This window comes from Ictalurus punctatus, chromosome 26 (assembly GCF_001660625.3).
Source record: "Ictalurus punctatus breed USDA103 chromosome 26, Coco_2.0, whole genome shotgun sequence".
Lineage (NCBI taxonomy): Eukaryota > Metazoa > Chordata > Actinopteri > Siluriformes > Ictaluridae > Ictalurus > Ictalurus punctatus.
In genome coordinates this window covers 15,894,622-15,907,425 of record NC_030441.2, presented here as the reverse complement: position 1 = coordinate 15,907,425, position 12,804 = coordinate 15,894,622, and the positions used below count along the sequence as shown (strand labels likewise).

General features: G+C 37.2%; 1 protein-coding gene across 3 annotated transcripts in view; it reads left to right on the top strand.

Annotated features, from left to right (window-relative positions):
* The window catches only part of cd99 (CD99 molecule), a 29,816-nt gene that overhangs the window by 12,969 nt on the left and 4,043 nt on the right, over window positions 1-12,804 (top strand). For 2 of the 3 annotated variants that reach the window (XM_047151166.2, XM_017457932.3), the window contains exons 8-10: window positions 8-88; window positions 918-938; window positions 2,580-2,603. In XM_047151166.2, coding sequence (XP_047007122.1) covers window positions 8-88; window positions 918-938; window positions 2,580-2,603 — 126 coding nt within the window. Of the gene's footprint in view, window positions 1-7; window positions 89-917; window positions 939-2,579; window positions 2,604-6,421; window positions 10,015-12,804 lie in introns of those variants that run through there. The other variant, XM_017457931.3, reaches the window with a different exon arrangement.

The following is a 12,804-nucleotide window of genomic DNA, read 5'->3' as shown; positions in this document are numbered from 1 at the left end:
TTTATAGGTGACTTAAGTGATTCAGATCTTTTAGATGTTGGTGAAGATGGATACAAACCTGATCCTAATCGAGGGGGTCGGGCTGGAGGTATACGCTCATCTCTCTGGTCCTTTTTTACTCTATATTTTCCAGTAATCAAATCTGAACTGAAATATTATTTCATTTTTATAACCGGAAGATGAGCAGTGAATGATAAAAAAAGACACAAAAAGCACTTACACTTCCATGCAAAATATAATATAGTATTAGTGAAGGAAAAAAAAAAACCCCACGGAGCTTTCTTTTTTTTGAAGCAGAGCCAAATATGCCCTAAATAGGAAGTGCTCACCACAATCAGAAAAAACGATAGTTGTCTGTGATTACCGACGTGAAAAGTGCCGTGTGTTGATCTGTACTTGAAATGGAGTAACCTTTAACGAAAACAGGAAGGACTCTTGTCAGATTTCCATGCAGGCAAATTAACTAAATTTGAATGCCACAAAGCTGCGCTGCTTAGAAAAGCCACTCTCCCTGTATCGTTCTGTACAGGAACAGTGCACACCTATGGGATTCAAAAGTATCGCGGTCACGGATACAAAAATAATAAGCGCGAATCAAAAATTTCAAAACGCATTTACTATTACCAACCATTATCCATCCAGTAAAACCATTACCATTATTGGTCCTTAATGGTATCCACTAGACATAACATGCCACCCATAGAAGGCAACAAATTAGCCGTAGAGACCCACAGAGACCATTACAGTCTCCATTAAAACCAATACAATTCCTATTTTTTTTCAGCAGGGTGGTTACTGTGTATATTATTTTATTATGTTTTCAATTTGTGAACTTGCTTCGAGTACTGTTAGTATTTCTTATTCACACCTGTTTCTTTTCTCTTTCCGTTTGCGTGTTTCTGTGTTTCTGGCTCTAGATAATACCGACAACATCTCAGGTAAGTCGTTCTTTTTTTTTGGGGGGTTAACATGCCGTGCTGTCTGTCGCACAACACATGAGGAAATTTGATAAGAATTTGCAGAGCTTTTCTTAGTGTCCGTGGAATGAAAAGATGATTTGTAAACTCTTCTTGGCTGATACTTCTTGGTGTTTGGGTTGAATTTTTTTCAACCGAGTCTGGAAACATCACATAAACTTTTAGCCTTCATTTTAAGCTCATTTGCTAGCTTATTAGTTTGTCTGCTACATAAATTAAATAAATGGTTTAAGAATATGCCTGTGCTGATCGAGACTGGATCCCGCTTGTTTTTATCCGAGACAAATACTAGCTGGTTACTAGTGGTTAGATAGCTGACTAGCGAAGTTAGCTAACGGTAGTCATATCTGAAGACATGAGTGCTGTTTCAAAACGTATACTCATGTATATTCATAAATCCTGGCACTTCTGATGAGGATAAAGATATAACGATGTTCCTGGACCATATTAGTGGGATTTCTTTGAAAATATATTACTCTACGTATATAGACAGTTTAATGACAGTTTACAATGACATGATTTCAGTACACTCAAAGCTATGCTAGGTGTAGTTAGATGAAGGAAGTATAAAAAAGGCAGGAAGCAGTGCTGGATGCAGTGTTCAGTGTTTTTATTAAAACGTAGCAAACGAAACAGAGATGTAAACCAAAGGCAGGATCAGGCGACGAACAAACAACGTTAACTAGGGCAGGAAAATGAGAAAACCAGAAACAAGATTGAAAGTCAATCAATGAATCAAAGCACGGCATCGACTGGTACAAAACTTTACAGTGAGTGCGTGGAGTGATAGTCCGCTTATACTGTGAGTGCAGCTGTGATGATAATTGAATCCAGGTGCGTGTGATGAGTAGTCAGGTGAATATGAACGTTAGAGAGTCTGTGTCTGCTGGGTGTTGTAGTCCTCGGCGGCCATGTTTGTAGGCCGCGCTGTATTCTGGGAATTGTAGTTGGACGTCGATTCCGGTGTAGACATGACAAAGGCACGCTCAGTCAGATAGGCATGACAGAGGATTCTGGATTTTCTGTGAAGAAAGTGATGCACTTCACTTCAGGGCAGATTCTGATGAACGTGATATTGTTTTCCTCTAATTAGTAGTATCTACATCAGGTTATTGCGAACTATCAGATATGTATGTTTGTTTACAGTATAGGTGTAACTCAGTGCCTGTATATCTGTGTATATTTAGTGCATCAAAAATCATTATCGGTATCTGTATTTGGATTTAGATTATTTAAACCATCTTGACCCAGACCAGGAAGTTACTAAGGATGCTGTAAATGAATCACTCAGAGCCACAAGCCAGTTCCAGGCTTAAACTGACAGCACAGCATGTTAAGCATAATGTGTTAACGTAGTCTTTGTTCGTCACCGGAAGTGGTCAGATATACCCTTTTAAGACACCCCCCCCTGCTTCTCCAAAATGCTTTACTTCCTGTTTGTATCTGTTTAGAACACATTATCTTTTGATTCAGAATAATATATGATTATTTGCTTACATCCCTAATATACAGATATTTATATCAGTTACCAGACTGCATGTAAAAAAAAAAAAAAAAAAGCTTTTGATATCTTACACTGGTTTCTTGCATTTGTCTCTTTAGATACTCAGGATGACCAACCTAACGGTAAATACACATTCTTTCATTCATATTAAGTACTTACAGTCATATCTAGTTGTCGTTGATAGTGATAGTCCTCAGACTAAAAGGCTGTTGAGAGTTTCGAGTGTATGAAAGGTACAGAAACAGAGTAAACATCAAGCAACATAAAGGTGTTGTGTAAGGGAGCTTTTTTTTCTCAGTAACTTACAGTAACACACACCTCATCTAAACATTGAAAGGACTATTTGAAATACATTTTTTACACTCTTCGAAAAAGGGTTCTCCAAAGGTCATATTGATCGTTAAAGGTTCTTAGCTTCCTACACAGGTTTTTATTTATAAACCTCTTGGGTTCTCCAAAAAACTTTACGTGAAGTATTTGCTTTAAGCCACCTTAGCAGCCATGGGACCCATTTTTCTTGGGTTACTTGAGGGTTCTTGGTATGATTTGGGTGTTCTGACTTCTTGGGGGATCTGCTTGGGGTTCTATTTTTTTTCTGAAAAGGAAACGGGATGTATACGGTTCAACATAAACTCTTTAAGGGTTCCCTCAGGGAGTCAAACTGAGGAACGCTCCACAGTTCTAGCTGAGATGTTTTTCCTATGTGTATATGCAAACTGCTATAAGAAGAGTTCTTTAAGTGGTCTGGATGGATAGGGGTTCTGGCTTCCTATGCGTTAGACTTGGAACGTTTTTCTGAAAGGGAAACTTTGTGTTGTAGTGTTATGTATAACCTTAAAGTGTTCCCCCAAAGCGACAAAATGAAAAGCACATTACAGCACTAGATGTAAATGCTGAGTTTTTTTTGTTTTTTTTTTTACATTTATGAATGGATACCTGCTTGTGTAGGGTTACACATAGAACCTTTATAGGTTCCCTTCTTTTATTTATGAGGATAATACAGTCTAAGGAAAAAGAATCCTTGAGGGTTTTTGGATAATGAACGGATCTGGGTTCCTATGTGTTTTACTTGGAATCTTTCCTGGAAGTGAAACTGTCTGTTGTAGGGTTATGCGTAGAACCTTTAAGGGTTCACCCAGAGAAACAAATCCAAGAAAGTGCTAGGTGGAATCTTTTTTTTTTTCTCCAATGAGTGTATGTACAGTCTTACAAGAAGTCTTACAAGAAAAGATCTACTCTTAACAATTTCTGAAAGGGAAAACTGTCTTGTAGGGTTCTACAGTTAGGGTTCCTCTAGAGGGACAGACCCAGAGAACCCTTTACACTGCTAGTTGCAACCATTTTTCTATATTTTTCTATTTCACTCTTACAAAAAGAGTTCTGCAAGTGTTTCTGGATATATATATATTTTTTTTCTGAACTGGAACTGGTGTAGGGTTCTTGATAGAAGCTTTACGTATTCATCCAGAGGGCCAAACTACGTCTAAGAAAAGAGTGTTCTTGAATGTTTTTGAATAGCGAAGAGTTCTGGTGTCCATCGGCTACTAGATGAAACCTTTTCTGAAGGGGAAAGATTATGTTGTAGGGTTCTACATAGAACAGGTTTACGTAAAGGGACAAACACTTTAAAAGAAACCTTTCATTGTGTTAGATGGAACTTTTTCTCTTATGCATATCTATGTACGCTCTTATAAGAGTTGTCTAGTTAGTTAAGGGTTCTGGCTTCCTCTGGGTTCAGTTTCGGAAATGTTATCAACGGTTAACCCTCTGTTGTAGATTACTTGTTCTACATGGAACCTTGACAGTTTTTCAGAGAGGAACAAACTGAAGAAGCCTTAAGGGTGTTAGAGGCGTTTATTTCTCAGAATGTGTTCAAAGCTTCAGAGTGAGTCATGAGACAGTGTGGTCCGTGAAGCTCACAGTAGCTTTGTTTTTTTCCGAGAAAATATCTCCATAGGAAATGCTTTGCTCTGAAATCCAGAGTTCTTCTCCCAGTAGAATTATATCTGTTCAGGCCATGGGCGTAACCACGCATTCTTTGGGGGCGGTCATGTTGAGGAAATACCAATCTGTACCCCCAATATACAGCACAAAATATTTTCTATATGTCCCCATTTAATGAACCCTGCCAACGGATCTGTCTTTTCTTCATCTCTTCTATTCATTTATGTCTATTCCTTTTTAATATATTTCCGTTTGTTAAGGAAAATAGGTGTGTGCCCCCCCTCCAATTGTACACTTGGTTGCGCCCATACTCAACTCAAGTTCGTTGATATATATTAGCAGCTCAGTCTGTAAGAAATGGAGACAGCAGCCAAGCGTAGAAAAGTGCAGCAGAACATACGAGCTTTTTTCAGACAGTAAGTAACTAGATACCTAAATAGTAGGTGACCTTAGCTTAGTATAGAAGGCATCATTCCATGGCTTGGTTTGTTCTTAAGAACGTCAATTAACTTTTGATATTTGCACACCCACGAAGTAGGCTAGAGTAACGTTAGTTCCAGTTTTTGACCAATCACATTACATTCACTTGCATATCCTCCCGCTGAGTTTGTTGGACCCCCTCGATGTCCATACCATGGTTACACCTTTGGTTCAGGCAACACAATTTGAAATCTGTGGATAAAAAAATGAAAGGGTATTGAAGAACTGGATTTATTCAAATAGTAATAGATCTGTAAACACTTGCTCGATCAATTAGCAATTCAATGAGGGGTGAGGGATTTTAACCCTGATTTCATCAGCTGTTAAGTAAATACCTGCTCAGCTGGTCTTTGTGGCACTCCATGCTCTAGAAAAGATATCAGTCGATTCAGAAAGCTCCACCTCTTGCAATAGCACGCAGTCGCTCTAGTCTAGGCAAATGTTTTTTGCCATTGTGGACGATTACATTGTTCCCCGTACACCAGTGCCCCCTTGGTAATGGTAACATAATCTTCTACTGTTTTTCTGATGTGTGACTTGAATTTTTTTTTTTTTTAATGTACATTCTGGAAAGATTTGGATATCGGGTGTCCTTTAATTGTTCTTTTGTCTAAAATATGGGCTACTTTCAAACCATCCTTTCCTTCCATGCAGTCACTTTACTATCTTTTCCTTCCCGTTTCCCTGACCTTTCAAAGCCAGTTTTCCATTGTCAGAACTAACACCCTTGGTACTGGTAACATAACTCTCTACTGTGCTTCTCTGGTGTGACATTAAATGTTTTTTTTCCAAGGATAAACTGGAAAGATTTGGATATTTGGTGATAAATAGTGGGCTATAAGTATTCTTGGTTGGATTCAGACTCACATAGGACCATTAGGATATGGAAATCCTGAGGGTGGAAGGTGAAATTTGAGGGAAAGAAGTCCCCGAACGTAGTAACAGAAAGGATAGACAGTAAAATACATACACTTACTTGCAGTCAGGGCAGTATAACAGTAGTGTCTCGTGTAGTATTGGTAGTTTATGAATGCCTGTGCGCTTTAATTTGGTCTTTGTCTGCTCCTCATAGCATAAAATGCATGTGGGAATGTCTTTGTGTTTTTTTTAACAAGCGAGCTAGTCAGGACCACTGCGGTTCTGATGAATCAAATGCCTCATAACTCTTACATAAGAGTCAGACAGTCCAGCACACGGAAGCAATTACCGCAGTGGTCTCGTGATCCGGTGCTTGGTGACCTCAGATGGCGTTTTAAAGCCATTTCTACAACATTTTGCAAACACACTTCCATACTGGTCTCATACTGTATTTGTGCTTGGACCCCGTTATTTAATATGGCTTCATTCTTCATTTTGATCACACATTATGCTGGCAATTCTTGGTCGTGTCACTAAGGGAGCATTTTCAGTTGTTCTAAAAGGTAATAGAAAGCATGATTTGCTCGGTTTTCTTTGGCTGTCCATTATGTGAGAGACAGTGCCCTAAAATCTCTGCTTCGATATCCTGTCGTTGCAGAACTATACCAGCAGTGGCTGAAGCTCCTGATGGTGCTAGGAGATAACATGCCAGAGGGCCTCCATGCCTGGATTGCCAACTCTAAACAAGTTGTAGTGTCCCTTCTAGAAAAGCTGCTGGAGCTCCTGGACTTAGCCGAAGCAGAGAAGCAGTCTTGATGATCCAGTGCACAGCGATTCTCTTTGACTGGTTTCATTTAAACGCGAGAGGCATGTTTGAACAGGTTACTGGAGGTGGTTTGGTGGTGTGAATGTTGTTGGGATTCCTGTTAATATTAAGCTTTGTTTGGAGTTGTTCAATCTTTACGTTGGGATATTGGATTTGTTCTCATTGTTTTTTTTTTTTTTCTTGAACCCTGACCTATGATAAGCTGTTAGATCCGAAGCTGTACATTTATCTGAAGTATGGGCCACTTTCCAACCATCCCTTGCTTCCTTTCATTCTTTTTAACTATTTTTAATTACTGTATTTCCTTCCTGCACATTTTCAACCCTTGTTTTTTTTTCCACTGTCAGAACTATTACTTATTTATTGAATGTACTGAATCTCTGCTCACAGTCCAGTAGTGGTGGTTTTGTAATATATTTGGCTCTAGTTTCAAACCAAACCTGCTCCTCCTCTGATGTCTCGTATGAAGTCGTCCCCCGGAGCTATTAATAGTACATTCCAAAACCCTCCAAAACTTTCAGCGACTTATCTGCCAGTTCTCCTAAAACTCAACACTTTAAAGCTCACATGTACTTTGTTCTCATTTCACCCGTTCAGAATTTAAAACATTACTTAACATGGTCAGATTATTTTTGAATCATTCGACAAGAGATTTTCCAGTATTAAATAAAAATACCAAAACCGTCTTTTAAAATTCCAGTAGTTTGAATTGTGTACATTGACTGAATTTCTAGAATATAGGGTGCTAGTAAATGATAACTAATAAGATTATCTAGGACTGACCCGAACAGCATTTAACAGGCTTTGAATGATGTTGGTGTTTCCAGAGGGGTAACTAATCACTCATTCTCAAAACCACCCCTTCATGAACCACAAGCATGTTCAGTCCAACAATTCAAAATAGATCTGGCAGGCGGTAAAGATGTATTAATTACACAACAGAACTGAAATCAGCCATGCATATAAGTTAGTCTTGCGATTTTATTTATTTATTTATTATTATTATACAAACAGAAAGTCAATGAATCAAAACAAATAATTAGACAGTAAGACAAATCCATATCAACAACACCCTGTTTACTTTCAATAACAATACAATAACTTCACAATTTCTTTGTTTTCTGTTCCACCCATCAATAGCTTTTTTAAGCAATGATTTCCTGTTATTTTGTCCAAAATATTGTTTTGTATTGGATAGACTATGATCCAGGGATACATATTGACTTGTCACATTGACTTGTAACATTGTATATGATCAATAGTTCAATAAGACAATAAATTAGGACATGATTTTGGTCACATGACTCTTCCCAGAAGTTATCTGCATTTGGTGAATCCCAAGGTGGGGAAACCTTATTTCATTGTCTATGTGGTACGTTGTATAGGGCGTTAGAGGGTAAAGACAATGCTTCCGAAAATTAAATAGAGAAACGAATACCAGCGTAGTGAAAGAATACTTAGGTATTTAAATGATTCCAGATAGGCCTACAATTTTCATAATAATCCAAGTTATTGCAAAGAGATGCTAAGTTTTCCAGTAACTCAACAGTAGGGTTGTCACGATACCATAAACATATCTTACGATACTATACCAGCTGAAGTATCGCGATACCACACGTTGTGTTAATTCATTATTCTATGTAAATCTACAAGATGAATCAAATGTACAGAAATACGTAGATATAAATGGAAACAGACTAAACGAATTTTCCTCTGAATACTTTATTAATGAGAATGAATAACTAGCTGTTGGAAAAACTCAAGAACAATCATTCAGTTGGGAAGCAACTATTTCAATATTCTGCAAAAGCAGTGAGATGTGTCGTTTTAGCAAAAATAGTATTAACTGCCACACATACAACAGTACTTATGGTACTAAGTGCAGCAGCATGCCTCGTCTTCAACCAACCCAAGAGAACCCATGTCACGCCCCTCTTCATCCCTCTCCACTGGCTTCCTGTAGACGCCCGCGTCAAATTCAAGGCCTTGATGTTCACGTACAAGACCTTGTCTGGAAGAGCACCCTCCTACCTCAACACTCTCCTGAAGGCTTACGTTCCCTCGCGCAATCTGCGATCGATTAACGACCGACGCTTAGTAGTACCTACTCAGCGTGGCTCAAGATCCCTTTCCAGAACCTTCACGCTAACTGTTCCTCAGTGGTGGAATGAACTTCCAACCTCAATCCGGGCCGCGGAATCTCTCACCATCTTCAAAAAACAGCTAAAGACCCACCTCTCCCGTGAACACCTAACCAACCCCTAAAACGCCAACCGCACATTATCTTAAAAAAAACAAAACGTACTCTGTACTCTTACACCTCGACTCTGTGCACTTTGCTTTTCTAGAACTCAATTAAAGATCTTGTACGGTAGCGCTACTTGTATTGTTCTCCGCTTGATATATCGCTTTGCTTGTATTTCCTCATTTGTAAGTCGCTTTGGATAAAAGCGTCCGCTAAATGAATAAAATGTCATGTAAATGGTACTACTGTGTTGATGATACTGCCGTTTAAAAAATACAGCGGCATCGGTGGTATTTTGAAGCTTTAATATCGCGATACTACCGTAGTTCCGGTATACTGTGCAACCCTAATGAACAGAGCATGTGCTAGAATGATAGCAAGTCAGGTCCATGTTGAAAAATAATAAAACTGTTTAGCTCATCATTTTCTGCCCTTTTTCTTCCTTACTTGCTCACTTTTTTTTTAAAACACTTATGTTTTGGTTGTAAACAACTTGCCACCTAGCTCTTTAGTTAAAAAAAAAACAGAGAGCGATCGATTCTTGTTTTGCCGTCCAGTCCTTTTGATATTGCCGTTGTTTTGTCTCCTTGTCATCTTGTTAGTGTTTCTCTCTCCCTCTTTAGTCGAAACTGTTGATGTCTGATTTGTGTTTGTACTGAACTTGTCTCTGATAGTGAGACACAATATTAATTAAGAGGCTTCTGTCAGGTTTAGTCTCTTTATTCCTTGAAACATGTTGTCATAACATGCTGACCTTCACTGTTACTGACATTTCAGTAGGCCTGAGAGAGCATGAGTCACAACACATACCACACATAGCATGTGTTCATTAGTCAGGAGAACAGCGGAACTCAGACGTGCATTGTTCACTGAGATGTGAAGACACGAGAGATGATATCTGCACTGCACGTGTTCCTTACTTTATCCAATGAGATGGGAGTTCGCTTTGAATGAACGGGGTTGTAATTATTATTTTTTTTTTACTGTAGATGTAGATTTCTGTGGTTTTTTTTGTTGTTGTTGTTGTTTTTTTTTTTTTGGGGACTGAATGGACAATCCTGTTACAACATTATTTTGTTTTATTACTGTTCATTCATGGTTTTCCTTTTTCCCCCCCTTCCTGTGTAAAACTGTCCCTGGCTCGGTGTTTCTTTAAATAAACCTTATATGAAAGGCGAAACCGTTTTGAATTCCTTCACTGTTGAAGCCACCGCTATTATTAAATCTCTGAGCAGAACTCATCCGTAACATGGCATCCTCACTGACATTTTCAGAATGGAGTGTGTGTTAATGTGTTTGTGGCCTCTCCTGCCTCAGGGTGTGTATTCGGAAATGACCTGAAAGCTGGCTGATTGCTTGCTGGCTTTAAATGACTGTTTTCTGTAAAATATGGAAATGTACTGCATTTTGACTTGATTTGGGACTTTGCTTTATATATTCAGATGTAGTCTTGTTGTTGGCTAGAAAGGAAAAAAAAAAGAGCTGTCTCGGTATACAATACAGTACTGAGGAGTTCGCCAATACGTCTTGGTTTCAGCCAGGAGGCCACATCCTTAAAACTGTATATGTAATCAGAGTATATCTGGAATCAGAATGACAGTAACTACCAAGGGTATCATATACATCTGTACGGATAATTCTAGTCTTGTTACAAAAATTTTTTTTATCCGTTTTATTTTACCTGGGCAATTTCTTAACCCTGGATTAAACCTATTACTTATTAAACCTAAGTTACTTGATATAAAAACTATAGCTACAGAAATGATAGAAATCGTCGCTAGTAATTGGTTTAATCAGCACTCTGATTTTCATGAATCTCTTTAGTTTCGTCTTCTTCTTCTTTTTCTTCTTCTTCTACTACTAGTGAAGCTCAGAAAGTGACGTTATTATATACAATTCGCAACCATGCAAAACTAAATGCAAATGAATATTCACCTGCAAAGGGACTTAAGAATGACTCGTCATGTTAGCAGCGAACTTCGAGTCAGCTAGCAAGAACCACCTACACTCATAGATTAAATACGGACAATATAATGTACCGCCGTGAAGTTGTCTTTCCATTTAAAACTATATTCAATGCAACCATAGATTTCTTTTGTCTTGTGCTTATGCTGTAAAAATCATTGGATTGGGCTTGGAGATATATTCACTGCTGTAATATATTGTATCAGTGGGTGAGTTTGGCATCCCAGTTAAATGAAAGTGTCATTTAAAAACAACAAAACAAACAAACACAGATGCAAACTATTTTTGTACAGCACAAATCATCCCAAAGTAATGATACTAAATTAGGTTAGATTTATGCTTTTGGGTGCGAGTTGCAGTTTAATGCACCGTGACATCATTCTTGGCTGTATACTTGCATTGAAATAACTTTTAAAAATACCAGTATCTCAAACACCAAATGAAGAAGAGGAATATTTTTATGATTTAAAAAAATCAGAACCAACAAATGAAATGAGTTTTAGGTTTACAGACGGGGTGCCAATTTCATGGAGGGTAACATTGTGTACAATGATGAAACAAAACAATTTTTCTGCTAATACATTCAAGCTACTAAAAAAGGAAAATGTAATTCAACTAATTAAGCTTTGTAATACATTTCTATGCGCTGATATTACAACATTGGTTAAAAAATCATCAGATTATCGTCTGACTCATGTAGATTGAGTTTTCTTGTTATAAGATTACTTAAATAATGTAAAACTCTGAATTATTATTCTTATTATACAAAAACTATTGAATTATTTACACAACTAAATCCGATTGTTTTAGTTATCAGATGAGTTGTACATGTAAAACCACTGACTGGTTATTAAAATAGTTTAACTACATTCAAGCTACTAGTTTAAAAAAAGAATTGACACTTGCTCTAGGAAAATTTTTATTAAATTAATAACTTTAATTATACTGGTAGTAACAACACTACTAAATCTAAATAATATATATATATATTTCGTTATCAGATTACATAAATAATGTGAAAACTTTGAATTTATTACATGACAAATCTGATTCTTTTTTGTTATTCATTATTTTTCTGATAATCATTTATCAGATTAGTTATTAGTACATGTAAACATGCTCACTTGTTAATTGCGACATCCTGCCAACATAGTCTCTAAACACAATGGCTAAAACATCTGGATCTGGTGTGGGAAAATTACTGAGTAATACATCTCTGACTCATTGTGGTGTAGAAGACTCCACCTCTTCATGTCTTTGTTTTTTTTTTGTTTTGTTTTTTATTTAGGTTCAGACAGCAGAATGACTCACTTACATTTGAATGATACTTGGCCTTCCCCAAAATAATGAGCTTTCATTTCCAGGAAGTTAATGCTGTAGCCAAGATGTGTTTATGTTTGTCACTGACATTTCTATGCTCACAGTTATAATGTAATGTAATGTGTTACAGCAGTAACTGGCCTCATTAATTATATTGGGGAAAACTGGGAAAGACATCACCACCTAGTGGTAGAAATACACACTGCATGTTCTTGTTTTTTCCCCCCACTTTGTTAATATCCAGGAGTAGATTAAATTATTTCACTTCAAAATTTCTGTTTAGTTTTGCACTCATGAAGTGACACAGCATTTTATATTTGAGATATATTGTAGATATAATAGATATAAGGTGGCTTAACTCAAATACAGGGATCCTAAATTGTGTTGCATTACTTTATTCCATTTCTGCCAAATTGTATAAGATACTGTACTTCTTGTAATACTTGGAGATATTTTCATATAGGTTACACTTTTCTTAAAGTTTGCTAATATAATTTCAGTCAAATAAAGGGACTGTTGAAGAAAACACACAAATTTTAACTAGCAGAAGCAATGGATTATTATTTATTTAACACAATGCTATTTTAACACAGAAAGCTCCTTTTAAAATCTGCACCTTTTAATGTCGAGGTACATGTGTAGAAGTTTTTGAAAGTTGAGGTACAAGCGTAGAAGTTTTTGAAAG